The 27,734-nt window shown below is 38.4% G+C and overlaps 1 protein-coding gene across 2 annotated transcripts; it reads right to left on the reverse strand.

The window, feature by feature from the left end:
- Positions 1–49: 49 nt before the first annotated feature.
- On the reverse strand, positions 50–27,734 carry ndufaf7 (NADH:ubiquinone oxidoreductase complex assembly factor 7). Of its 2 annotated transcripts, none has more exons than XM_079831511.1 (10): positions 27,583–27,734; positions 20,224–20,384; positions 17,587–17,662; positions 17,398–17,508; positions 13,250–13,460; positions 13,100–13,158; positions 12,870–12,983; positions 8,002–8,145; positions 5,851–6,024; positions 50–1,192 (listed from the first exon to the last, which is right to left on the reverse strand). In XM_079831511.1, exons 3-10 carry the CDS (start codon positions 17,644–17,646, stop codon positions 989–991), a joined length of 1,077 nt encoding a protein of 358 aa, XP_079687637.1. In that variant the 5' UTR covers positions 17,647–17,662; positions 20,224–20,384; positions 27,583–27,734; the 3' UTR covers positions 50–988. The 2 variants fall into 2 exon arrangements, with proteins under 2 accessions (XP_079687637.1, XP_079687636.1); XM_079831510.1 differs by having other exon boundaries at positions 17,582–17,662.

Here is a 27,734-nt window from a genome sequence, read left to right on the forward strand (position 1 = left end):
ATGCGATGTATTTTTGCGAGTTTTGACAGAATCATTGATAATTATCTTTCAATAGGATTTTAATTATTGAATTAGCTTCCTTCAGATAAAGTTTATTAGAACAAATTTACAGAGAAAGAAAGTTTATGATAGTTTACCATAGTTTATGCATTGTATGCAGAACTCAACCATGGTATTAGTAAGATCATTACACACTTTGTTTATCACTTAACAGAGTCGCACAAGTTTCGTCAAACTTTTGGAGTATCTGGCTTTTGGTGTTTCCACTAAACCAAACAATCAGTACAATCCAATGCACATCTGTAGCACAAGATTTTCTCTAGTTGTCTAGTTATTCAGAACATGTGGATGTTCTTACAAATATCTGGGTGTTTATATGGATAACTCACTTAGCTGGGGGTTTCATGTGGATAGTGTATGCTGTCGTGTGCAACAGAGGTTACATTTTTTACGTAGATTAAGATTGTTTGGGGTAGAACAGAAAATAATGTACCTCTTTTACCAGGCGGTAATTGAAAGTGTAATACACTATGGACACACTGTGTGGTTTGGTAACATTACAGTTCAATCCAAAGCTAAACTTGCTCGTCTGGTAAAGATGGCTATGAGAATTATGGGAAAAAGGGAATACCATTCATTGGAGTATTCATATGAGCAGTCTGTCATCAGGGTAGCTACGAAGATTGTATCTGATTCTTCGCATAATTTAAATTCAGAATATGAGTTGCTGCCTTCTGGCAGGCGATACAGGATGCCTATGTGCAAATACAATCGTTTTAAGAAATCTTTTGTACCAACGTCGATTAGACTTTTAAACAAGTAGTATGTATGTATTTTATTTTATTTATTTATTTTTTGTGTGTATTATGTGTTCAATCATTGTATGTGTACGTGGGCACCAGAGTCCAAGACAAATTTCCCCATTGGGGACAATAAAGTTCATTGAATTGAATTGAATTGAATGTTGCTATGTCCATTTACAGTCTTTTTATTGCATATTCAGCTCAGTAAAGCCCGCCACAGGCAACAGTGTTGCGTCCTTTTGCATTTCTGTACTTTGAGCCAGCCGACCTCGACCGAGCACAGAGAAGAACTGAAACCTGTGTCCCATTTTCTCAGGGTTGATTAGCATGTCATAGCTGTTGATGAGCTGCGCTCTGGTGGAGGGGTCATGACAGCTCCTCAGGAGGACCTAAAACACAACATGACAACCAAAGGTGAGGAGATAAAAATTATGGCTAAAGCCCAAGTACACTTCTTGAAATGATACAGATAGTTATAAATACTTTAACCTAACCCTACATTTTCTGCACATGGAAGTGAATAATCTTGCAAAACCTCCCTAAACAAACTTATGGGGACATCCTCATTTGTAAAAAATTTTATAATAAATAAATATGCACGTGTGTAAGATTTTGATTTATATACCGATCAGGCATAACATTATAACCACCTTCCTAATATTGTGTTGGTCCCCCATTTGCTGCCAAAATTGCCCAGACCCAGCGTTGAGGCATGGACTCCACTAGACCCCTGAAAGTGTGCTGTGGTATTTGGCACCAAGATGTTAGCAGCAGATCCTTTAAGTCCTGTAAGTTGCGAGGTGGGGCCTCCATGGATCGGACTTGTTTGTTCAGCACATCCCACAGATGCTCGATTGGATTGAGATCTGGGGAATTTGGAGGCCAAGTCAACACCTCTAACTCATTTGTGCTCCTCAAACCATTTTTGCTTTGTGGCCGGGCGCATTATCCTGCTGAAAGAGGCCACAGCCACCAGGGTATACCGTTTCCATGAAAGGGTGTACATGGTCTGCAACAATTCTTAGGTAGGTGGTACGTGTCTAAGTAACATCCACATGGATGGCAGGACCCAAGGTTTCTCAGCAGAACATTTACCAAAGCATCACACTGTCTCTGCTGGCTTGCTTTCACCCATAGTGCATCCTGGTGTCATGTTTTCCCCAAGTAAGCAACGCACACGCACCCGGCCATCCATGTGATGTAAAAGAAAACGTGATTCATCAGATCAGGCCACCTTCTTCCATTGCTCCGTGGTCCAGTTCTGATGCTCACGTGCCCACTGTTGGCACTTTTGGCGGTGGACAGGGGTCAGCATGGGCACCCTGACTATGTCACATTTTTACAGTTTCAGTATTGACTTTTGATACTGACTTTTGCTATTTTTGATAACACTAAACAACAAATAAATACCCTGTGACTGAGGACACTTGGCCAATAAAACCTATTCTGAACATTATTTTCCGAAGTTTTACATTGTAGTGTTTTTCAGAAATTATAATAATAAATGACAATAATAATAATAATAATAATAATAATTATTATTATTATTATTATTAAACCTTTGTAAAGCAACTGTACTTTGAAGAGTATAAAAAACAGGAAATGTCTCAGTTTCTGCATGCATTGAGTGCCTTAGATCAAACTTGAGTTGTATGTTTGTTTAAGGAAGGTGGTCACATTGACTGATGTGACTATTGTGAGTCTTAGTCCTCTTAAATGTACCCACTTAAATGTGTGACCACCGCTCAGTTCTTCTAAATCCACAGAGTGCTGGTGACCACGATAGTGCTTGGGCCCCTCCTTCCTGCTTGCAGCTATATCCTATGGGTGTTTTCAGTAGACACCCAGCAGAACCATCATACATTACCATTCAAAAGTTTGGGGTTGGTAGTCTCTTATGCTCACCAAGGCTGCATTTATATGATCAAAAATAAAAACTGTAATATTGTGGAAAATTATTACAAATAATAATTTTCTATTTTAACAATTTAATATGAAACTTATTAATGTAATAGAAAAGCTACATTTTCGCTATTACTCCAGTCTTCAGTGTCATATGATCATTCAGAAATCATTCTGATATGCTGAAATGTTTTTTGTAACAATGTCTTTACTGTCACTTTTGATCAATTTGTTGCATCCTTTCTGAATAAAAGTATGAATTTATTTCTTTCTTTTTCTTTTTTAAATCGTACTGACCCCTAACTTCTGCAGGCGTGGATAAAATACTTGAAAGCCATACTTGAGTAAAAGTATAGATATCTTACCAGAAAATTACTTTGGTAGAAGTTAAAGTCACTGTTTAGAATATTACTTGAGTAAATTTTTTAAAGTATGTGATATTTATTGTACTTAAGTATGAAAAGTATTGATATTTTGATATTAAACGTACTTAAAACTGCAGTCCGTAACTTTTTGGGGTTAAACATTATCCAAAATACATTTTTGAGCAAGTATATAACCAGCCAGTATTCAATACTATCTGCTTACCTTAGCTCGATTTACAACGGTAAGCTTGTAATAATGTTTTTAACTCCAGTGGTACTGGTGGATTTCCGCAGGAAATTCAAGCATGTCTTTGCGTCATTACGTTACATCTGTACACATAAAGAAGGTGTCCCGGCTAGTAGGCTATATTGCTTGTGAGGATGTTGGAGGTGGAGATTTATAGCCTTTTCTCACAGCACTTGATATAATTAAACTTATCAATTTGATAGCGGATCCAGAAAGGTTCAAACGACAATCACCAGTGACAACTGGAGAGTCACCCGTTGTAAAATGCAAAAGACTTCGGACTATCGGGGTGCGTCTCAATCAGCTCCCTAGTTCAGTAGTCAGGGCACTGATCAGGACATAAGTCAAAGGGCTGACTCCCTAATCAGTGCCCCGACTACTTAGCTAGGGAGCTGATTGAGACGCACCCTCGGAGTGGCTACAGAAAAAAAAAAAATATATAAAAATGGCTTTTGAAAGGTGGCGTGAACTCGGACGCAGAGACCATTTTTTCTGCTAGACAAGACATTTCAATGGTTAAATTATGTAACAGAAGCACTTGTTCGCTTAATTCATACATTTATGGAGTTTTCTTTGTTGTGCCTTTCTCGTTTTGCTATGTGCATTATGGTAAATATCAATTATTTTGCGCTAGCTATGAGAGGGAGCAATTCACCTCTACTCCACATTAATTTGTTGGTATACGACAGTTAGAAATTAGACTGCACAGAAATAGAAACTGAACTACAGGTAACGTTAGCCCTAATACACATGAAATGTAGTCACGCTATGCTGATGTTGTTAACATTAACAATTTGAAAACAAAGTATAATTTGCACAGTTTCACGTGATATAAGCATCGCGATTTACTGCAATGCTTTTTTCGCCTTAGTTGGTCAGAACAAAAGTGGATGTTATCAACTTACTTGTTCAGATGACATTTTCCGGTGGAAATTATTAGGTTGGTCATACTTTCAAAAAGTATAATCTGAATGACAGTATCCACACCACGCGGTGACTGACAGCCGTACATTCTCCTCAAAACATTGGATTCCTCCACGCTGTGCCGTGCCGAGACACAAATCACGTAAAGTTGATAATTCCGCGGATAACTGCATTTGCAGATTTTGAACAGAGATGGCGACAAAGAGGAAAAACTACGGACTGCAGCTTTAGGTATTGAAAGTAAAAGTACAAGTAAATGCAAAATACAAAAGGAGCACACAAATTTTTTTTGGGCAGCAAGACTGTGTTCAGTTTTAACTCTCTTTCTTCCATTTTGATTTCTTTTGAATTAAAAAAGGCAAAATGTGTATTGTAGGTTTTAAATAAAAAGACTAATGTATAAATTATACCTTGATCATTCATTCATAGTAGCATACAGTAACTAATTTAAGAGACAACTTTAAAATGTTAAAACGTATTAGTAAATGTTGAAATAAACAATGAACCTTATTTATTATCAACCTTATTTAATTTTACAAATGGAGTTGTACAGTGTTACCAATTCATTGAAACATAGCATTGTAGCCTATATTATATGTATCCTTTCACACGTAATTTGCTTCTATTTTAGAATCCAAATGTGTTACAGTTCCGGAAAAAAACAAACTGAAATATAATGCATTTCTGATATGTTTCTGTCGGCTGCATGATAAGGATACAGTTGAAATATGCAATTTCTCTGGATAACGAATGCAAAAAACCTAATGCATATAGATGGTAACAATCGTGACATTAAACAGTTGGGTCAGATTTGCGTGTGTTTTTGTCACATTGTTTTAACCGCTTGAGGTACTACTAATGTTCCTCTCAGCCTCGATGGCAAACACACTGCTGTTCTCCACGAATGCAGCATTTAGTCAACAAACAAATTACTTTATAGTGATATGAAAACACGTACTGTATAACATACCGTTTTGTTGTCTATGTTTTAAATCCGTTTTTGAAGTGTCCCGCTCTGTGCAGTGCGCAGTCTCATGTCACGTGTCAAAACAAACTCTACGAGGCATCAGTTTTTATTTACGAGGAGAGTTTAGAGGCCGCTCTCATACTGTATAATGACAGCAGACCCTTCTCAGCTGCAATAGCAATGGACGCATCCCGGAAAATAAAATCAGCCGTGCTGTGCGAGCATTTGTTTGCACATGCTTGCTTGCAGTCTGTGTTCTTCTTTATTTTGACTTTATTTTGTAGTAAGTAACGAAATGCTTTGGGGAAATGTATCGGAGTAAAAGTATACATTTAGATACATTATACATTAGATACAGTATACATTAAGACATGTAATGAAGTTAAAGTTGACAGAAATATAAAAACTCAAGTTAAGTACAGATTTTCCCAAAAAATACTCAGGTACTATAACAAAGTATTATTACTTCGTTACATTACACAACTGAACTTCTGAATGGTACCCGACAGTAATTTAAAATGTGTTATATTGGCCTTTAACTCATACACTCTCAATCTCAAACTGACTTTACCGTAAAAAAAACGTAAAGTTGCTCAGAAACTTTTGGAAGAAATACACAGAAAATACTTCTGTCATTCTCACCTGTAGGCGCGAGTCAATGCCCATGTTCTTCAAGAAGGATCTTTGTGTGATGGGTCCCAAGCAGGTCACCTGATTTCCTGTCATTTGCCTGAGGTAACTGAAGTCCACATCTGCTGTCAAGTCTGCCATGCCAGGTGCCTCCAAGACATTGTGGTGTTGATGGCCTTTAAAGCCCTGCGACAAAAAAAAACTTTAACAACAAAACATCAAATTCATACAGAAAAAAAGAAAATGTAAATAATAAATTAGCTCCACGCGGGTTACAAGTGAACTAGGACTTGGCATGCTCAATTTATTCTGCCAGTAGTAGGCACTTGCTAAATGTAAGCAATGACGTCCGTCCAAGTAAATGAGACTCTGAGATTTGATGAGTGAGGGGCATAAAAATGAACCCTCATGTCATTACAAACCCATATGACTTGCTCATACCAAGATCCACTGACAATAAGAACTTGCAGCAAAGCGTATTTGAGGTAGTCTTTTCCGCTCTCGTGGTTTGGATCTTGATTAGTACAGACTCTGTTCCTTTTCCTTTTTGACTTCGGACACTTTTCATGTCAAGGATTTTTTGTCTTGGGTGACAATGGGTGATTGGTCAGTGAGGGTTGTGGTTTTAAATCGTTTTATGTTGTTGTTTTGTGTTGTATGTTGTCATGTTGTATCGTTCAGCTGTGTTGCATAATTCTATGCAAAGTTACAAAGCTCATAGCCTATCGATATATTCTAACGGAGAACACTGATCCAGACCTGCCTAAAACTCCTCGATCGAAGCCCAGAAATTACTGTCACAATGTGAAATATCAGCATAATGCCCACCCAAAGGCATACACAAAGAGAGAAAACAAGGCTTTAGTGAATTGTAGTGCTGTCGCCATTTCGTGGAGACGCTGTGAGTTTGGATAAGAAAGCCAAACCCCTATGTTTGGCCTTCTGAAAACAGATGAAATTAGGAATCAGAGGTTAAGATTTATTTATAACGCTGTTCTTGAGCAGTACAACCCAATAGTTTGCTTGTGTACATTGCCTTTTTGGAGGACAACTTCCTGAACCTGGGAGAGCACAATGCCAGCTATACACAAGTCGTGTTTGCAAAGTTGTTTTCAATCTATTTACTTGATCGTCCACATTTTTAGAATGTGACTCGGGCTCTGAGTAAGATGGTAAAATACTGAAACTCGTGATTATGGTAAGGGCCGTTACATTTTCGACACACGCTTAAGGTGCTTGGCCAATCAGAGCACTCTAGGCTTTTCGGAAGGAGGGGCTTTGTAGACATCAGCACGTTTCAGACAGACTGGGAATAGAGGAGCTGCAATAATGTACAGTGTGTGAAAAATAATGTTTTTTTGAACATTAAAGGAAATGTATGTAAGATTGTGGCCAAAACTGGTACGGCAATCATTTTCAAATTACTGTAGAGCGGTGTATCCCCTCTCCACCTCCCCCTGACTCGAGGTTGCCAGATAGGCTGCAGGATCCAGCAGGAATGTGGGCTGCTACAAGGAGCTTCCAATGGCAAGTGAAGAGTCCTCCACAGCAGGTTCTTTGTTTTTTCATTGTCACAAAGTTTTTCTGATTCATAAACGAGGTCTTTTAGGTTTCGTAAAGTTTTATTTTTTATCCAAAAAGTTTGTAGCTGCAGCTGTGGTAACTAGAGCAGAGCTGGCAACCTGGATGCCGAAACACTACTGACTTCGTGATTGGTAGATAGGTGGAGGGTGGCGCTTCAGGCCAAAACACAACATGTCAACATCAACATCAGTTGAGGGCCGCAACTTCACTTTTAAATGACAATATCCTGGCCGGACTACTGTTGTCAGTGATATAAATATTTGAAATTAACATGATTTCTTTATATCTAGTGACATATCAGGGCGATTTTATGATTAATTGAAATATATTTCTTACATACAATTCCTTTAAAGCATGTTAACTTATTCTATTACACACAATAAACAAAATAAGGAACTTTTAAAACAGCAACAATATGACCGCTTTAGTCCATATTAAGTCCATATTAGTCCAAATGAATACATTTCACAGCCCTACAAATTATCATGTTCGCAAGTTCCACAAGATAAAAGCACTACTACTAACCAGCATTGACCCCATCAGAGAAAGCCTGAGAGAGAGGACTATCATGGCACTTACTCTGAAAGTATCAGTTTTTGTTCCATCATGCCCATAGTCGGCAATCAATGCTGCGCCTCCGTCATCTGCAATCCGATTGGCCAGTTTCTGAACAATGACTCCACCTTCTGGACACACTTCCACATGCTGCCTGTTTTCATCTTTCTAAAAAATAATAATAATTGACAGGGTTCACTGACAAACAAGAGTGCACAAGAGAATGAAACAGAGAAATATTTTCAAAATACAAGTGCCAAGTATTTTAAATTCATTTTTTAATCATAAATATTGTAATTTCCTTATGGTTTTACCTCTTGACAATTTTAACTAACCATTCCATTTCATAAAAAGCTCAAATGATCTGATGTTATTTAGAGACAGGCTTGGTGGTCTAAAGGGGTCATCGCTCTGAGGATATTTAATGTTGGATTTTTTTTTTTATGACACCACATGCTGGTGTCTACTTTTTAGCCAGCAGATACTGTAACTACACCATTAAAATGGTGTAAATATGCTAAAAGGACGTTTCCCTCTTATGACATTATTTATCTATTGACAGACTTTGGACAAGCACATAGAGGGATAATTCAACCCTCTCATCCACATTTGAGGCATTTACGTCTTACTCAAAGACACATCTTTTTAATCTGGCGTTTGAGGCAGAGTAAAGTTAATTGTTGTTGAAGTGTTGTGTAGTGGACAGCACATTCCAGGGCCCAGTTTATGGCCGGGCCACTCTCTGTCCATAATAGTGGACAAAGGTTTGCTACATTTTGATAGGATCTTGGTAGACGGAGACAAACAAACTGTCCAACGCCATCAGATAAGATGCTATGACAACATCCAGACACCTCTTAGAGGCCAAAAAGACCAGCTCTTGTACCAAGCCCAGGAAGGACAAGACATCTCATTGGTCCAAATGCAGTTTCTGCCCTTCACCCACATCCCTAATGTCCTGGTCTATGACTGCCATAAAAATTCCACAGGACCTCAGCAGTAGTGGGTGAAACAAAGACCACAATGATCAATCCCAATCCATTCGTAACCATGTTTGGAAACCTTAAGACTGATGTAAACTACACACATTTATTTCATACTTATTCAGAGAAATAAGTATTCTCAGTGACAGCTATTTGTAATGCAACATCTTACACAGAATCAGCTGTTAATGAACAAATGAATGAACAGTTCAACCTTTTCCCATCATGTCATCATTTGTTTAGAATATTGCCAAGGGTATTCTGATGGTGGTTTGGAAAGTGAGAAATGCATTGGAAATTGCAAATTTTAAAGAAACTTTAAAGACTTCTAACTGTGTACAGTATGCAAGAGTTCCACAGGAGAAAAGAGGGTGGGCCACACTGTGTTCCCCCTCTGATACCAGCAGCCAATCACAACACTGGAATGGAGAAGCGCCAAATTGCATCTCCTCCTATTCGGAAAAGGATAAAGGTACCCTTTCAACAGACACACCTTGTTCTGAGTCTCCCTTCAAGAGAGACATAACAGATACACCGTAATGTTCTGAGTTTCTCCTTGAGAGAGACAAACAGTTCACCAAGTTCTGAGTCTGTCCCGCGAGGATGAGACTGTGACAGAGCAACCAAGTTCTGAGCCTCTGGTTCATCTAGAGAGACAACAAAAGATCCAAGGATCTGAATCTACAGCTTGTGAGGCAGCAACAGATACGACCACGTTCTGAGCCTCCAGCCTGTGAGGAAAGAAACATTAACAACCACTACGTTCTGAGTGTCTGACCCACAGAGTCAGAAGACACACAGAGACATTTGCAATGAGGTTAAGCTTAGAAGAGCAAACCTTCACTTCAAGGTTCCTTCGTCTGCGTGTTCCAGATTGAGGACCTTCTGCACCTACTTCAGGACCTCATCTGCGTGTTCCAGATTTTAGGACCCTTTGGTGCTTCAGGAGATCAGCGTCCCACAGATCTTCGTGTTCAAGACTGCAGTGGGAAAGGAGCTGGAATCCGTTTCAACATTGTCACCCAGCACAACCAGTGGAAGAAGTCACCCCCATCGGACTGCTTACTCAACCACGTGGAACGTAAATATCACTTGACCAAACCTCTTTCCAGAAACCTTGGCATTGTTGTATATTATCAGTATATGATTTTCTAATTTACATTAGAGGTAATTTAACTGATTCTAGTTAATAACAAATAATCTTTCGTTATTTGTTTGATGCATAATAAAGACAATATAAAGACAAAGTTGAACAACAACTCAAGGAAAACAACTTGCGCTTGGCGTGGAGGGGTATTAAAACTATTATCGGCCAAAATCAACACTCTAACACCCCGGTACATACAGTCGAGCAGGCGAATGCTCTGAATGATCACTTTGCGAGATGGGAGAGTGACGAGCCAGTCGCTCCAATCAGCCTTAGTGGAAGTGCTCCAAGTGCACCAATCATGGTAAGCTGTAAGGAAGTGGGGCGGATCTTCTCCCATATAAGGACACGGAAAGCTGCCGGCCCTGACAGGCTGGAAGGCATCATCCTAAAGAGCTGCAAAGAACAACTGAGCCCGGTGTTCAGAGGACTGTTTCAGAAATCACTTGACACGCACACAATACCAGTGATATGGAAAACAGTGGAAATTCAGTGGAAAATTGTACCACTTCCTAAGAAACCCAAACCAGTTGGACTAAATGACTTTAGACCAGTGGCACTCACTTCTGTTGCCATGAAGTGCTTTGAGCGGATCATTTTAACACGTCTTAAAATACAAACTCATGCACACATGGACAAATTACAGTTTGCGTACAGAGAGAGGAGGGGAGTGGAAGATGCTGTCACAACCCTCCTGAATGGAATTTATAAACATCTGGAAACACCTGCCTCTCATGTACGCATTCTGTTTGCAGACTTCTCTTCAGCTTTCAACACCATTCAGTCACACATGTTGATAGAGAAGCTGACCCAAATGGGTGTAAACCTCATTTTGGTGCAGTGGATTCAGGACTTTTTAACAGGCAGACAACAGTATGTGAGGGCGGGTTACAGTCATTCTGGAGCCATCATTACAAACACGGGTGTGCCACAAGGATGTGTTTTATCACCATTGTTATTTATTTTATACACTAATGATTGTGTTAGCCACCACTCCAACTGCTCACTAATTAAGTTTGCAGATGATGCTGCACTAGTTGGTTTTTTAACAGACAGTGATCAAGACTACAGGTCTGAGGTTGACCATTTCCATGATTGGTGCAATCAAAATTCATTTATTTTAAACGTGTCTAAAACAAAAGAAATGGTGATTGATTTTAGGAAAAGGCCCCCTCCATTGCAACCAATCACTATTCATGGGACACTCATTGAGACAGTGGAGGAGTATAAGTATCTAGGCACTATTATTGATCACAAACTCACCTGGTCTTCTAACACATTGGCACGATACTCAAAAGCACAGCAAAGGCTTCATTTTTTAAAGAAATTGCGCAGTTCTAATGCAGACACCACAACTCTGACATTGTTTTATTTAACTTTTATTCAGAGTGTGGTGACTTTCGCCATCCAGTGCTGGGGGGGTGCTCTTTCTGTCCAAAACAGAAACATGCTGGACAGGGTGACTAAGATGGGCAGGAAGATCACTGGATCCGAAATAAAAAACATAACTACTCTCACCGAACAGTATACCCTCAATCTAGCCCTGAGGATACTGGATGATCCATCCCACCCACTTTTTTCAGAGTTTTCCCCCCTGCCCTCTGGACGTAGATTCAGAATGCCCCGGACTAAAACCAAACGTGCCATTATATCTTTTGTGCCAAGGAGCATACAGTTACTGAACAAATCAAGCTCAGGCACATAGATATTTTAAATGTGCACATTTTACCATTTATTATTTACTTAATTTTATGCATTTTTAGCTACTGGACTGATGCGCTGTCATTACTGTGTTGATCTTGTTGTTGATGATGTCAATGTTCTGTATTCTTTACGTCCTCAATGCGGTTAGATGTTTGTTGTGTCTTTTCTTTTACTATTTATCTATTGTTATTTATTGTTGTTTGTGCTTAAATGTTCAATGTGGCTCCACTGAGTGCAAGACAAATTCCCCTCGGGGCAATAAAGGTTCATTCATTCATTCATTCATTCATTCATTCATTCATTCATAATAAGGTTCTTCACCTTAGTTTCAAAGAAACAACAGTTTATCTTTCCATAAGATAACGCAACTCTTCCATAGCCACACTCAACTTAATAACATGTATTTTATGTATCTTATGCACTTTATTCCTTTATCATTCATTGTATTCATTTAGTAGTTGTGTTAGTTATTCTTGTTTATCTTTTGTTAATAAAATCTATTTTATTACAATTTTGTCTTACTTGTGCTGATAATACAGAAAAGGCTCTACAAGTTAGAAATCTCACCAATCTTTCAGATAAATCAGCAGACCAACTCTCCCCACTTTACATTCAATCTAAAATGATTGAACAGCCTCCTGTTTGGAGTGTTCTCATAGAGCCAAGGTAAAAGACCTTGACTAGTGTCCCAAACTAAGAGAGGGGGAAGGTGGTCATCTGATGTACTCATAACCACACCTTAAGTGATGTGTGATCCAAAAACCACAACGTCAGCGGTGACGTGAGTACCAGTCACTACCTTACTTAACGTCCTTGGATGGACGAAGGTAAAATCACTACATAATTGGCGTCCCTTGTTTGGGCCCAAAAGTGAAATTATTACAGTTGTGTGAATGTACATATTTGCTATTTATTTATAATATTCTTTTTTTTATTTTGGAAAGCATTTTGGTTAAATTATGTTGTTTTTAAATTATAAAATGGACTTGCATTCCTTCCCATCTGCTGACTGTGATTGGCCACATAAAATGTTCTCGGCAAAGGGAGAGAGAACTCACCTGTATAAGGATGCTGGAGGCCAGTGTAGGCCTGTGAGAAACCACAAATCTCAGTTTTTCTGGACTTTCAGGGTCAATATCAACCATCACCTCCCGCCAGCCATTCTCGGTTCTCTAAAAGATTATGTATATGTAATGCTAATTTTTGAGTTTCAAAATTACTATTTAAAATGAACGTGCTAAGATTTGTAATATTTCATGCGAATAATGAATTTTACAATCTGTTGTACCTGAAACTTGTGAATGGGTAAAGCGTCAAAAAACTCATGGGCAAGGAAGACACTGAAACCTTGCAAAAGGAAAACAAGACTTCGATTACAACCAGAAAGTATCATTACCTTATCAAGGAGAGAGTTTGTGTCAGTTTGGTGTGTTCATACCCCTTGGAACATCCTCTATCCTGTGGTACCAGTATATAGGCAGGCCAGTACATGTGGTACCACTGCGGTAAACAGGCTGATCATCATTATATGTCCACGTCTGGTCTCCAGTAAGACATTTGGCCTGAAGTTGGCTTAACTTTGGGCTGACTTCCACAAGATGAACAGAGATATCAGTCTCTCCCAGGACAGCGTTTAACTGACTGAAAACCTGGCACATACAAACACAACACTTGCTCATATGAAATTCAAGTCATCCCCACACTTGTAAGCACATAATGCATTTCCTAGGTACTCTAAATTGTATTTGTGCAGTCATTATAGTTTGTGCATAGGGTACTATCATTGCGTTACACCTGCACCTGTTACTTTCGTGTTTTAAACAAGACTGCCTTCCATGGTGAATAAATGACATGCCCTATCTCGTTCTCTTTTCAAACTTAAGGTGCTTTATAGGCCTGACCAATATTTTTACATAGCGAAAGAACTTTAAATCAAAATATCCACAGAAAATCTTTTAATAGTCAACTTTTAACTTAAGAAAATGTATTTAATTTAGTTTTTTTTCCTCCTCTAAAACACAATTATTGACACCCCTAAAATTCTTAAGTTAAATTGAAGTATAAGAGAAAAAACTGAAGTATATTCCTATTCATATTGTATGCTTAATTATGAACACTTACTGCCAGAAGCAAATGTTCAAAACTAGTTAAGAAAAATAGAGAGTACATTGAAACAATTGCAGAAACCCTACTTCTCACAGCAATGCAAAACATAGCTCAGAGCAAAAAATGAAGGAATCTTCTCTCTATTAAGAAGTTACTTGCCAAGCATGATAACGTAGTCAAGAAGAAAATGACTAGTCAAAGAAATGCAACATACCTTGGCCACAGCACAAAAAATTAAATGATTGATTGCCTGGCTCAAATGGTGCGAACCTCAATAATTAGAGAAGTTACTCAAAGTGAGGCCTTCAGCATTATGGTTGATGAGACCAAAGACATCAGTAAGAAGGAGCATACAGTGCATCCGGAAAGTATTCGCAGCACTTCCCTTTTTCCACATTTTATGTTACAACCTTATTGGTATGGTAGAGTGGCCAGACAGCACATGACAGCCCGCCTGGAGTTTGCCAAAAGGCACCTGAAGGACTCTCAGACCATGAGAAACAAAATTCGCTGGTCGAATGAAACATAGATTAAACGTTTTGGCCTGAATGACAAGCGTAATGTCTGGAGGAAACCAGGCACCGCTCATCACCTGGCCAATACCATCCCTACAGTGAACCATGGTGGTGGTAGCATCATGCTGCGGGGATGTTTTTCAGCAGAAGGAACTGGGAGACTAGTCAGGATCGAGGGAAAGATGAATGCAGCAATGTATAGAGACATCCTTGATGAAAACCTGCTCCAGAGCGCTCTGGACCTCAGACTGGTGCAAAGGTTTATCTTCCAACAGGACAACGACCCTAAGCACACAGCCAAGATAACAAAGGAGTGGCTACAGGACAACTCTGTGATACCCCTTTTCCACCAGAATGAACCGGGTGCTAGTTCACAGCCAGTGCTAGTGCCAGTTTGTGGTTGGTTCGACTGACGAGCCTTCTAAGAACCAGTTTGCCTTTCCACGGGCTAGAGCCACCACAGACCAGGCCTTACGTCACTGTATACGTCTCATCTTTCTCAGCAACGCTAGTGAGGCAGCGGGAAACACAAACACACCAGGCATGTTCGAGGTGCATCGGCGCTGCACAGACAATCAGCGTATGATATCAAAACACTGCATGAGTGAATCAAAAGCATAGGGAGACGTCTGCTCTCGTTGTCATACGGCGATCGGTCTGCACAGCGCCGATGCATCTCGAACAAGCCTTCCATCAACAATGGCGAACGTTGCGTTACTATTGATGCACATGGCTTTACGATCCTACATCGGCATTAAAACACAGGGAATCCAACGCATTCGTGCAGCTCGCCGTAATTTGTACAGACGGAGATTACAAACGAGCAGCAGCTGTTAGCTCGATTAGCTGCTATTTCAAAAATGGCAGATCTCAAGTTTATGTTCGTCTTGTTGGTCACGGTAACCCCGCCCCCAGCCCCTGACACAAGCGGTTCTTACTTCTAGACCAGCAATGTTTTGGTGCTACTTAAGAACCACTTTTCCTGGAACTGGTGCTTTGGGTGTGGAAAGACAAAGAACCGATTTGAAACTAGGCTCTGGCTCCGAACTAGCACCAGCACTGCCTTGGTGGAAAAGGGGTATGAATGTCCTTGAGTGGCCCAGCCAGAGCCCAGACTTGAACCTGATTGAACATCTCCGGAGAGATCTAAAAATGGCTGTGCACCGACGCTCCCCATCCAACCTGATGGAGCTTGAGAGGTCCTGCAAAGAAGAATGGGAGAAACTGCCCAAAAATAGCTGTGCCTACTGCCTAGCTTGTAGCATCATACTCAAAAATATTTATGGCTGTAATTGGTGCCTAAGGCACTTCTACAAAGTATTTAAGGTGCCCTAGAATGAGTTGAAACAATATTTTAAATTGTTCTCTGATACCTACATAGAGGGTATGTGAGGGGAAAAATAAGGGCAAAAATTGTCCAGATACGGTTTTACAGGTCCATTTACAACCCCAGAAATTGCCCCTAGAATGAAATGGTCTGTTTTTGCCTTATTTGGAAGAATCATGAATATTAATGTGGAGTTCTGCTCTGATTGGCTGTTTCACTGTGCGGCTAATTTCAGCAGCTTTAGTGACAGAAACACATCTATACTGTCTGCCATGACAATGAAGAGATTATGCATCCAACCTTATATGTTTGATCCTGTTTCTGACGAAGATGCAGATTTTGAGGAACAACCAATTGTTTTGAGATTGGAATTTACATTTACCATTTAAGTTTAGTCTATATTTTCAGTAAGACCAGCAAAACGTAACATCAGTACAATAACTTCAGCCTACATGTGAACTAGCATATAACATTAACTTTACACATAAAAGCATAACGTCAGCAGTCACAACTTTGTTTTTTACTATTGTAAAAATATTTTAATCATTGTAATGTGTCACCGTATGATTTTACAATGATAGCTTCTTCACTTTGAGTCACGAACTGCATATGTCGAATATGTCGTTTGTACAGTAAAGTCTTTTAACAAATTGACTAGATGCCTTGTCAATTGACTATTATTTCAACTTAAAGGAACACTCCACTTTTTTTGAAAATAGGCTCATTTTACAAGTCCCCTAGAGTTAAATAGTTGAGTTTTACCGTTTTTGAATCCATTCAGCTGATATTTGTATCTGGCGGTAGCACTTTTAGCATAGCTTAGCATACATCATTGATTCTAATCAGTCCATTAGCATCTCATTCAAAAAATGACCAAAGACACTTTCAATATTTTTCCTATTTAAAACTTGACTCTTCTACAGTTACATCGTGTGCTAAGACCAACTGAAAATGAAAAGTTGCGATTTTCTACACCTATATGGCTAGGAACTACTTTCTCATTCCTGCGTAATAGTCGCGGATCTTCGCGGCTTATTTACATTACATTATTATAATTTTTTTTGGTATGCCACCCGAAGAGTTGCTGTGGCCTCTTCTGGCCATCCTATTACAATTTTCTGGGGCACCACTGCTTACTTCCAGTTGTTACTGGAACTTTCAGTGGGACTATGTTCTATGGTCAGATGAGCTGCTATTAGTACATTGAATTGCATTGGTTGACAAATGGATCAATTTCAAGTCTGAAAGCTGAACTTTTACACGTGTAGTAACAGCTAAGAAATCACAAAAGATGCACTGTAAAAAAACAATATAAGAAACCTATGGGCTCTCCTTTTTAGTTCTGCCCACACAAGCACGTGCCCCTAAATCTGAAGAACCTGGAGAGATTCTGTAAGGAGGAATGTGTTCAGATCTCTTGCTATGTGTTCTTCAACATCATTAAGCATTATAGGAGAAGCAATCGTTGTGGAATGCCATTTTACTTAAATTTAAAAGTTAGATTTTTGTGAAGATTTTGAATGAAAGACCAAGAGGCAATTTCTTTTTACACGTTTTGCTCATATTTAGTAAAAGTGTCAATATTAATGCATTTTATGGCATCTTTTCCTACCAGACAATATCCATTGCAGTATTTACCCTCAGGATGTCACTGGCCAATGAACCTCTACCTGGTCCAAGCTCCACTAACTGGAACAAACTGGATTTCCCCGCTGCCATCCACTCACTGACACACCAGACACCCAACAGCTGTGGAAGCAAGACTTTTTTTAAATACATTTATATGGTGTTATATTCAATTTGTATTTAAAACAATGCTTACCTCACCAAAAATCTGACTGAGCTCTGGTGACGTAATAAAATCACCACCTGCTCCAAGCATGTCATTTTTCACATAATATCCCTAAAAAACAGAAAACAGAATTTTGAGTTTTGGTGGATTACAATCTAATTAGCTCATCATGTCTACAAGTGGGTGGGTAGGTTTATATTAATGCATAAACGCTTACTGTTCTTGACAGACATTCGTAGAAACCATATGTAATAAGAGGAATAAAGACCAAAAATTTGAAGCAGATACAAAATGACAAGCTTCTAGAAAATGGCATACAGTAGGAGATTTTTGATCTTTCCATCTCACCAAACTCATATGAGCATTGAAACATTTTAATTTGTCTTGTTTATCCCATATATTATTACAGGGGTATTTAACATTCTTGTCCAAATAATAAATTGTTTTATGCTGTATATACAAGTTACTGAGCTAAATGGTGTAATGCTGCTTATAGCCTACTGATATTCTTGCAGGCATTACAATTCAGACATTGGGGGATAAAAAATCCAAACGATTGTGTGAAGTCTGCTTTATCCAAATAATCAGATTTTCTTGGCTCTTTAATGTAAGAAGGGAGAAGGATCAAAGAAGAGATTTGCACAAATAGGGTAAATATTATTATTATTATTTATTTTATTTAAAACATGCCAGTGTTTCCATTCTTTTAGTAGTCCTAAGTAATAGATTTGGTCCTAATCTACTACATTTTGGACCACCTCAGCATCAGTCACAGCAGAGGCATCATGCCTATTCAAGGGGGCTCAGATTATTGAGCCAATTTGATTTGAATGCAGCTTCCAGAAAACTAAAAAATTATATTTTACATTTGATAATATAGCTTTTGACCCCCAAAAAGATAAAACAGGCCCTGTCTACCATGGCAGCAAAGTCATTGTGAAATAAGACTGATTTACGACCAAAAGGAATGTAAAAGAGTTAACTCTTACTCTAGGTCTGCCAGAACCGGGAACACTTCCCACAACACCTGATGTACTCAGTACTTCATGAAAAAAATAATGGCGCCTAAGCTAATGTTAGTCTCTCTGTTTATCCCGAGGTTTACTGTAGTCATCCGATCCGGGCCGTATCCAGATCAGATGGTGGACCTGTGCCTAGATGCGACCGACGCAGCCCTGGAGTATCAGCAGAGACCTTGTCAACATCCAGTGGCACTGATCCTCAACAAACACTACTCTGGCGTGATGACTCCGATCTTCAACCAGATGGAACTGGACAAATACTTTGAATGTTCCGATCTAATATGACTTCTGACTTGTAATGTTGCATGAATCATAATCATACACTGTTTGTTCATTGGCCAGATGAGAACTGGCACCCCGACTGAGCCTGGTTTCTCCCAAGGTTTTTTTCTCCATTCTGTCACCTGATGGAGTTTTGGTTCCTTGTCACCGTCGCCTCTGTTGCCTTTTCCTTTTGGCTTGCTTACTTGGGGACACTAAATATTCAACTATATTACTGATCAGCCCGCATTGACACTAAATGATAACTGAACTGTTGCATTACTTTCCTGTTAACACTGCTTTGAAACAATCGGCATTGTAAAAAGCGCTATATAAATAAAGGTGACTTGACTCAATTTCCCTATTGAAACACACATAATGGCCATAAAAAAGGACTCTTCCCCATTCATTCATAGAAAACCTTCTATGAAGGAACATGCATATCTCCAGGACATTGTGTGTATGATTATTACTGTCTTATATATTGTCTTTGGTACAGTATACTGTCTTATGAATGCCTTATGATATAATTATTAGATAATGCACCCTTTTCCTACTATAATCACTTGAGAGTTGATACATGTACAATCATGCATCCAATTTCCCTATGTGATCATGTGTTCTTTTGTAGTCTTGCATTATCGCAAATAGTGTTGCATTTGTATTAATCATTGAACTAATGTGTTAGTATTACTTTAATCAAGATTGCATACCATTCTTGGTATCTACAGATTTGTATTTTGATAATCTCTAACCGTACAGCGATAAAGTATGGAGAGGAAATAGTATTAAAAATTATGGGATTAGCTTCTGTAATACTTTATTTCGATAGTCCACTTTAGAAATTCTACTTACTATAAGTAACTTACTTTGCAACTACATGACAACTAGCATTCATTAGTAGACTGTCTGCTTAATATGTACTAACACTTTAATTTTATTTATAATTTAATTTAATTCTACTGACTACCAGTACTTTGCAAATACATGTCAACTTATTCTACTAACCCTAACCTAACCCATAGTGGACTAAGGCCCAATCCCATTTCTACCCCTTACCCCTACACTTCCACCCCTCTGTTTTGTGCATTCACGTGAAGGGGTAGAAATAATTTGACATATAGAAACATAAGATTCAATATATTCTATTCTCAATATATTCTTATTCTGAAAGCCAAAAACATTCACCCAAAATTTAGAACTAAATCACAGTAGTAAAAAGAGGGGAGCTAGGGAGCTAGATAATCATCTTTTCCCACTAAATCATTCAAATAAGAACTGCGATTAATTTGAAAAGTTACATTTTACCCAGCCCTAATTGTAATGATACAAAAAGTTTAAGAATTCCAAAATACACAGTATAAAAAGTGAATGTGATACGATACATACCGTCACTGGATTAGTGAGTGCCTCCCTCATATACTCAGCTACTGAAATTGGACCTGTGGCAGTGATTTTGGAAACAAGATGTTTAAGGGCCGATTTGTTTGACTCCGGTCTCTGGATGGAAGAATTTGTGCAGGATCTGTTTCCCCATATGGTCCACAGTACTACAACAGACAGCACTGTATCATTACTATGCAGCTTATGCAGTTTTCTTAGTTGTTGTGACTGTCATCTCTCTCTACAAAGAGATTAAACCCTGGAGTGCAATTAAGAGAACAAAAGAAATTAACAAACTCATCTTGTAAAAAAGGCTTAATGGATTAGCCAAAAATTAGCCACCACCACCATTTCTGAAGTATCATGTGACATTCAAGACTGGAGTAATGGCTTCTTTTTAAATTAAATAAAAAAGAAAGCTTTTTTTTAAACCTGTAATAATATTTCACAATATTACTGTTTTACTGTATTTTTTATCAAATAAATGCAGCCTTGGTGAGCAGATAAGACTTCTCTCAAATATCTAAAATATTCCAAACTGTTGTATGTATGTACACTCACCTAAAGGATTATTAGGAACACCTGTCAATTTCTCATTAATGCAATTATCTAATCAACCAATCACATGGCAGTTGCTTCAATGCATTTAGGGGTGTGGTCCTGGTCAAGACAATCTCCTGAACTCCAAACTGAATGTCAGAATAGGAAAGAAAGGGTATTTAAGCAATTTTGAGCGTGGCATGGTTGTTGGTGCCAGACGGGCCGGTCTGAGTATTTCACAATCTGCTCAGTAACTGTGATTTTCACGCACAACCATTTCTAGGGTTTACAAAGAATGGTGTGAAAATGGGCGAAAATGCCTTGTTGATGCTAGAGGTCAGAGGAGAATGGGCCGACTGATTCAAGCTGATAGAAGAGCAACAAAAATAACCACTCGTTACAACCGAGGTATGCAGCAAAGCATTTGTGAAGCCACAACACACACAACCTTGAGGTGGATGGGCTACAACAGCAGAAGACCCCACCGGGTACCACTCATCTCCACTACAAATAGGAAAAAGAGGCTACAATTTGCACAAGCTCACTAAAATTGGACAGTTGAAGACTGGAAAAATGTTGCCTGGTCTGATGAGTCTCGATTTCTGTTGAGACATTCAGATGGTAGAGTCAGAATTTGGTGTAAACAAAATGAGAACATGAATCCATCATGCCTTGTTACCACTGTGCAGGCTGGTGGTGGTGGTGTAATGGTGTGGGGGATGTTTTCTTGGCACACTTTAGGCCCCTTAGTGCCAATTGGGCATCGTTTAAATGCCACGGCCTAAATGAGCATTGTTTCTGACCATGTCCATTAGGGCTGGGCGATATATCGCATGACATTGTTAGGCGCATCTCGTCAGTAAAGCCGGTTCCTTGATTAGTAGTAAATCGCCATCACCTGCTTTCAGATAGAGCGGCATTTACTACACAGAGCCGTAGTTCACTGACAAGCTGAGCCATATCGCATTAATTATCGCAGGCGATACGTCCGTGATAATTAATGCGATATGGCTCAGCTTGTCAGTGAACTACGGCTCTGTGTAGTAAATGCCGCTCTATCTGAAAGCAGGTGATGGCGATTTACTACTAATCAAGGAACCGGCTTTACTGACGAGATGCGCCTAACAATGTCAGGCGATATATCGCCCAGCCCTAATGTCCATCCCTTTATGACCACCATGTCCCCATCCTCTGATGGCTACTTCCAGCAGGATAATGCACCATGTCACAAAGCTCCAATCATTTCAAATTGGTTTCTTGAACATGACAATGAGTTCACTGTACTAAAATGGCCCCCACAGTCACCAGGGGCCTCATTTATAAAACTTTGCGTAGGATTTGCGTCAGAATTGGCGTACGGATGAAACATAGGACGTGCGTACGCACAGAAATATTCGGATTTATAAAACCGTGCGCACGCACATCCTACGCAGTTTTCCCTTAATAAATCACAATCAATTCTAAATGTAGCGCAGCTTTTGCGGCTTCATGTCACGCCCCTAGTTGCCCATAAATAGTCCGTGAAACGCCCACAAGTTAATATTCATAGGTTGCGAAATCATGGCAAACACAGAGAGGAAATTAAAAAAAAACGTAACTTCACTCAATGTGAGGTAGAAGTTATCGTTGGCGAGGTTGAAAAGAGAAGAAAAGTGTTGTTTGGAGGGCACAGTGTGGGCATTACTAATGCCAAAAAGACACTTGAGTGGCAAAAGGTTGCAGACGCCGTAAATGCTGTAGCCTCACAACCTCGGACAATCGCCGAAATAAAAAAGAAATGATCGGACATCAAAGTCGAGGCAAAAAAGCGTCTAGTGCTCCATCGCCAGAGTGTGTCCTCTTGCTGTCTGAAGATGCGTTCACTCCGAATCCTTCCATTCGCCACATCTTCTAGAGCACAAGCCATTGTGCGTCATTACGCATTGAGATGGGCATTTTATTTCCATCCATTTAATTGAATCTGATTTAATTGAAGCTACAGATGTCGGTTATAATCTACGTGGAAATGGGAAATAGTTCCGTGCAAATGTAATGGTTGAGACATAGTTCATACATTATTTTATCAAAAATAAAACTAAAGGCATATGCATGAATACCATGAACGTGGCTGATGAAGAAATTTTACTATGAAAACAACTTTCCCCAGTGGACAATTAATACATCTATCTATGTATCTATATCTCCCTAATTATCTATCTATCTGTCTAATTGCATCTATCTGCTCCGCCAGACGGACACTTGACGAGAATATCAGTTTTGTACATTAGCTATTTCGTTGTTTACCATATTTATGAGGATGAATTGCAATGCATAACATGCCAATATTATTGCAGAACATATTTCACTTTTCTTTTTGCAAATATGTGTTAATTTGCATTTATGTTGTCATTTTCGTTTGATTTTGTTTGTTTTACACTGCAGATCGATCAAACGGGTGTTCGTGTAGGCTGTTCATTGTAAGACTTGCTTTGTGAAGTCTTAATGTTATTTATGAGAGGCATAGCCATTTCTTTTACACAACGGTCTACAGTTTCACACACTTTCACGTGTTTCTTCCATCTGCCGACGGTGTCGCCATTTCTCATTTCACCCGTTTTTGTGCGTACGCCTGGGTCAGAGCTTGCGTGAAGGACCGCACATTTTCCCGTCAAGTTTGCTTTTTATAAATACAAATTATTGCGTAGAGAGCGGCGTACGCCTTCTTTTGTGCGTACGCAACGTTTATAAATGAGGCCCCAGATCTCAACCCAATAGAGCATCTTTGGGATGTGGTGGAACGGGAGCTTCGTGCCCTGGATGTGCGTCCCACAAATCTCCATCAACTGCAAGATGCTATCCTATCAATATGAGCCAACATTTCTAAAGAATGCTTTCAGCACCTTGTTGAATCAATGCCACGTAGAATTAAGGCAGTTCTGAAAGCGAAAGGGGGTCAAACACAGTATTAGTATGGTGTTCCTAATAATCCTTTAGGTGAGTGTATATATTTACTTATATGTAGGCCTGTCGCGATAGTCAATAAATCGATTAATCGCACTATTAAAAAAAAATTTAGGACACTGACACACACACACACACACACACACACACACACACACACACACACACACACACACACACACTCGGCGCACAGACAGACTCGCGTCAGTCTCCTGCTCACATCGAGTTCTCTTTGAACTCATGAACAAACAATAACAACAACACAGAGAATTTTGAGTATTCTCATATTAGGAGTCTTAAATTAGTTAAATAACGTCTTAAATGAACTTAAAGAGTTGTGAGGAAATGAGATGTGCGGGACAGAGCGTCAGATCCGCGTCATGTTCGGCAGCGGCTGATCTTAAAGTGACATGAGCACTGATGATGCCTGTCATTAATGTTCATCACAGAACAACGGAAACAGAGAAAATTGTAGCTTTAATGATGATTCATCTATATTTCATTTATTATTTATGCAGTTAAGAAAGAAGTTTGATAACTATTACATTTCTGTATATGTCTAACAGGGAAGGCACAGGTAAAAACAACATTTATTATAATGGGGTTATTTAAAGATTGTTTTAAGGTCACTTAAATTAAAAGTAGTTTTTTTTAAAGCCTAATAAATGTTGAAATTGGTAGCTTTCAGTTATACTGTAATGTAACGTCATAAATGTTTCATAGAGACATCAGTGATACTGGCCTTCATTCATAAAAACATGACAATACAACACATTTAAAATATGCTGTCAATAAATTGTGTCTACATTAATTTGGAGAGTAACTGAAATTAATACAATATCAAATCATTAAAAATGTATTAATCGTGATTAATTACAGAAAAAAAATGTAATTAATTAGTAAAAAAATTTTAATCGATTCCCAGCACTACCTAAAACACAATCATCCGTTGCAGTTTTCCCAGCTGTTTATTCAAGTGGATTTTTTTGAGTGTCCATTGCTTTTTTTGTTTTGGTTGTTTTATTCATTTATTGTGGATATTTAAAATGTTTTCGGTTTTCAGTGTTAAATATTCTTTAGAAATAAAAGTTGATTGATCTTTGAAAAGGTGTACCTGCATTATTATGCCATTATCATTATTTTAGATGAAAATGGTCTCAGAATGACAATATTATCGTTTATCGCAATCATTTCTAGGCCAATTTATCGTCCAGCAAAATTTGTTATCGTGACAGGCCTACTTATATGTAGGCAATAACAAGATAATAAACAAGAGGTCGTGCTGTGTTGTGATTACAGTCACAGCTGAAGGGCATTGTTTGGCATGAAGTGAAGCAGAGTTCTTCAGCCTTGACTGTAATCACACTACAGCACAGCCTCTCATACCTTATTGCTTTTATAAAACAGTTACAGCAAAATACAAATATTAAAGCAGAAATGATATGGATTAATAGGGGTACCACGAGATCTCACAATATTAAAATGTGACATTATTTCTCGTCTAGGTGAAAAGCATATTAAATATCAGCAATTTTAAAACCATTTAAAAATCATAATATAGCATGGTGCTATTGGGAAAATACAGTGCTGCGATTCAATGAAATAAATATATATTAAACCTACACCACAACAGGAGAATATATAATTTTTTTTCTAAATATGCATATTTGATCAAGCTGTAAAGTGTAACAACAACAAACACCAGGCCGTTGGCGCCCTCTTCATGCATTATATATCATATACATAACTTGATTACGTTTATAATATGTATATTACATTATATATTTTAACGATATTGTTTGATAAATCCATATCATTACTTGCATTTGATACTTTATTTGAACCCATTATCTATATATATATATATATGTATATATATATATATATATATATATGTATATATGTATATATGTATATATGTATATATATATATATATATATATATACATATACATATATATATATACACACAACTTCATTTCACCTGCAAAAATCGTGCAAAAGTTCATTTATTTCAGTAATTCAACTTAAAAGGTGAAACTAATATATTATATAGACTCATTACATGCAAAGTGAGATATTTCAAGCCTTTATTTGTTATAATTTTGATGATTATGGCTTACAGCTTATGAAACCCCCAAACCAACATAAAATACATACAGAAATGTCGGCCCTATAATCATGCATATGTACTCAGTACTTGGTTTGGGCCCCTTTTGCATGAATTACTGCCTCAATGCGGCGTGGCATGGATAATATCAGCCTGTGGCACTGCTGAGGGGTTATGGAAGACCAGGATGCTTCAATAGCAGCCTTCACAGTGGACCAACACCAGCCGATGACATGGCTCCCCAAACCAACACAGACTGTGGAAACTTCACACTGGATTTCAAGCATCTTGGATTGGTTGCCTATCCATTCTTCCTCCACACTCTGGGACCTTGGTTTCCAAATGAAATAAAAAATTTGCTATCATCAGAAAAGAGGACTTTGGACCACTGAGCAACAGACCAGTTCTTTTTTTCTTTAGCCCAGGTAAGATGCGTCTGCGGCTTGACAAGAGGAATACGACATTTGAAGCCCATGTCCAGGATCCGTCTGTGTGTGGTGGCTCATGACGCAGTAACTCCAGCCTCAGTCCACTCCTTGTGAAGCTCCGCCACACATTTGAATGGCCTTTTCCTGACAATCCTCTCCAGGCTGCGGTCATCCCTGCTGCTTGTGCACCTTTTTCTTCCACACTTTTCCCTTCCACTTAACTTTCTATTAATGTGCTTTAATACAGCACTTTGAGAACACCAAATTATTTTGCAGTCTTCCCCATGATTGTGAATTCTACTGAACCAGACTGAGAAACCATTTAAAGGCTCAGGAACCCTTTGCAGGTGTTTTGGATTAAAACTGAACCTTTTCACAATATTCTAATTTTCTGAGAATTTGGGGGTTTCATAAGCTTTAAGCCTTAATCATCAAAATTATAACAAATAAAGGATTGAAATATCTCACTTTGCATGCAATGAGTCTATATAATATATTAGTTTCACCTTTTAAGTTGAATTACTGAAATAAATGAACTTTTGCACAACATTCAAATTTTTCGAGTTTCACCTGTATATAGTTTTGCCTACTTTTTTTAAGTACCCAATACATCAAAGTAGCTATTTTTATCTGTATTTGAGAGAGATCTCTACAAATCTTTTCACTTTGCCACGAGGATCAATTGGGCTCCTCTGGATGATGCTTTATCATGCTTACTGTTATTACCTTTTCACTTCATAATAAAAGACCCATGTTTGCAGTTGTGCCAGCCTGATATTTGAGAATTTACTAATTCTACGACAAAGGTTTTTCAATTATCTCAACAGCTTTACAACTACTGATATTTATACAATTTGTTTATATGAAAGGTTTCAAACATAAAATAATGCCATAGTATTTAATTTTGAATTTCTTCTTATTAAAACACTATTTAAATGGGTTTCTTAGTTCTTAGTCAGTTTAATGTACTGAAAATGAATTCAAACTGATGTCATGAATTTATCAAATTATTTTAAAAGGAAATGTACTTTGCTGTATAGCTAGCTACTGCACGATTTGTTAATTGCAAAATGTAAGCAGAAGACCATAAGCATTTACCATATGCATGCATGCGTAGTATTTAGCCTAATAGTTATCTGATAACTATCAGACCTCAAGTTTTATTTTGAGTGACACTGGAAGAGCTAAGCACGCAACGTAGTGAGAACACATGACAAGAATGCAGCACACTACTGTCTGAAATGTTTATCACTGCAACTTTAATGTGTTTTGGTGTTCAATACGTTAGTATTTAATTAACAATAGTCTATATAGTGTATCACTCTGAGCAAAATAAACTCATCTCACCTTCTGGCATTAGCCGCTTCAGCCCCAGCATAGTCCTCATGCTTCTCTCATTAACAACTTATTTCATGCCCCGAAATCATAAACATTAATGATGAGATGAACACTGACGTGCTACACACACTGTCATAAGTCCTAGTCGTCTTCTTCTGTTT

This window comes from Gobio gobio, assembly GCF_949357685.1.
Source record: "Gobio gobio genome assembly, chromosome: 12".
Lineage (NCBI taxonomy): Eukaryota > Metazoa > Chordata > Actinopteri > Cypriniformes > Gobionidae > Gobio > Gobio gobio.

Bases quoted from the DNA above. Each gene is read 5' to 3' on its own strand.
- ndufaf7 (XM_079831510.1), bottom strand. From the start codon at position 27,622: ATGAGGACTATGCTGGGGCTGAAGCGGCTAATGCCAGAAG. The intron at 13,159-13,249 runs GTATGAACACAC...TCCTTTTGCAAG, and splicing joins GATAGAGGATGTTCCAAGGG to GTTTCAGTGTCTTCCTTGCC. The intron at 8,146-12,869 runs GTGAGTTCTCTC...ATTATTTTTTAG, and splicing joins CCTCCAGCATCCTTATACAG to AAAGATGAAAACAGGCAGCA.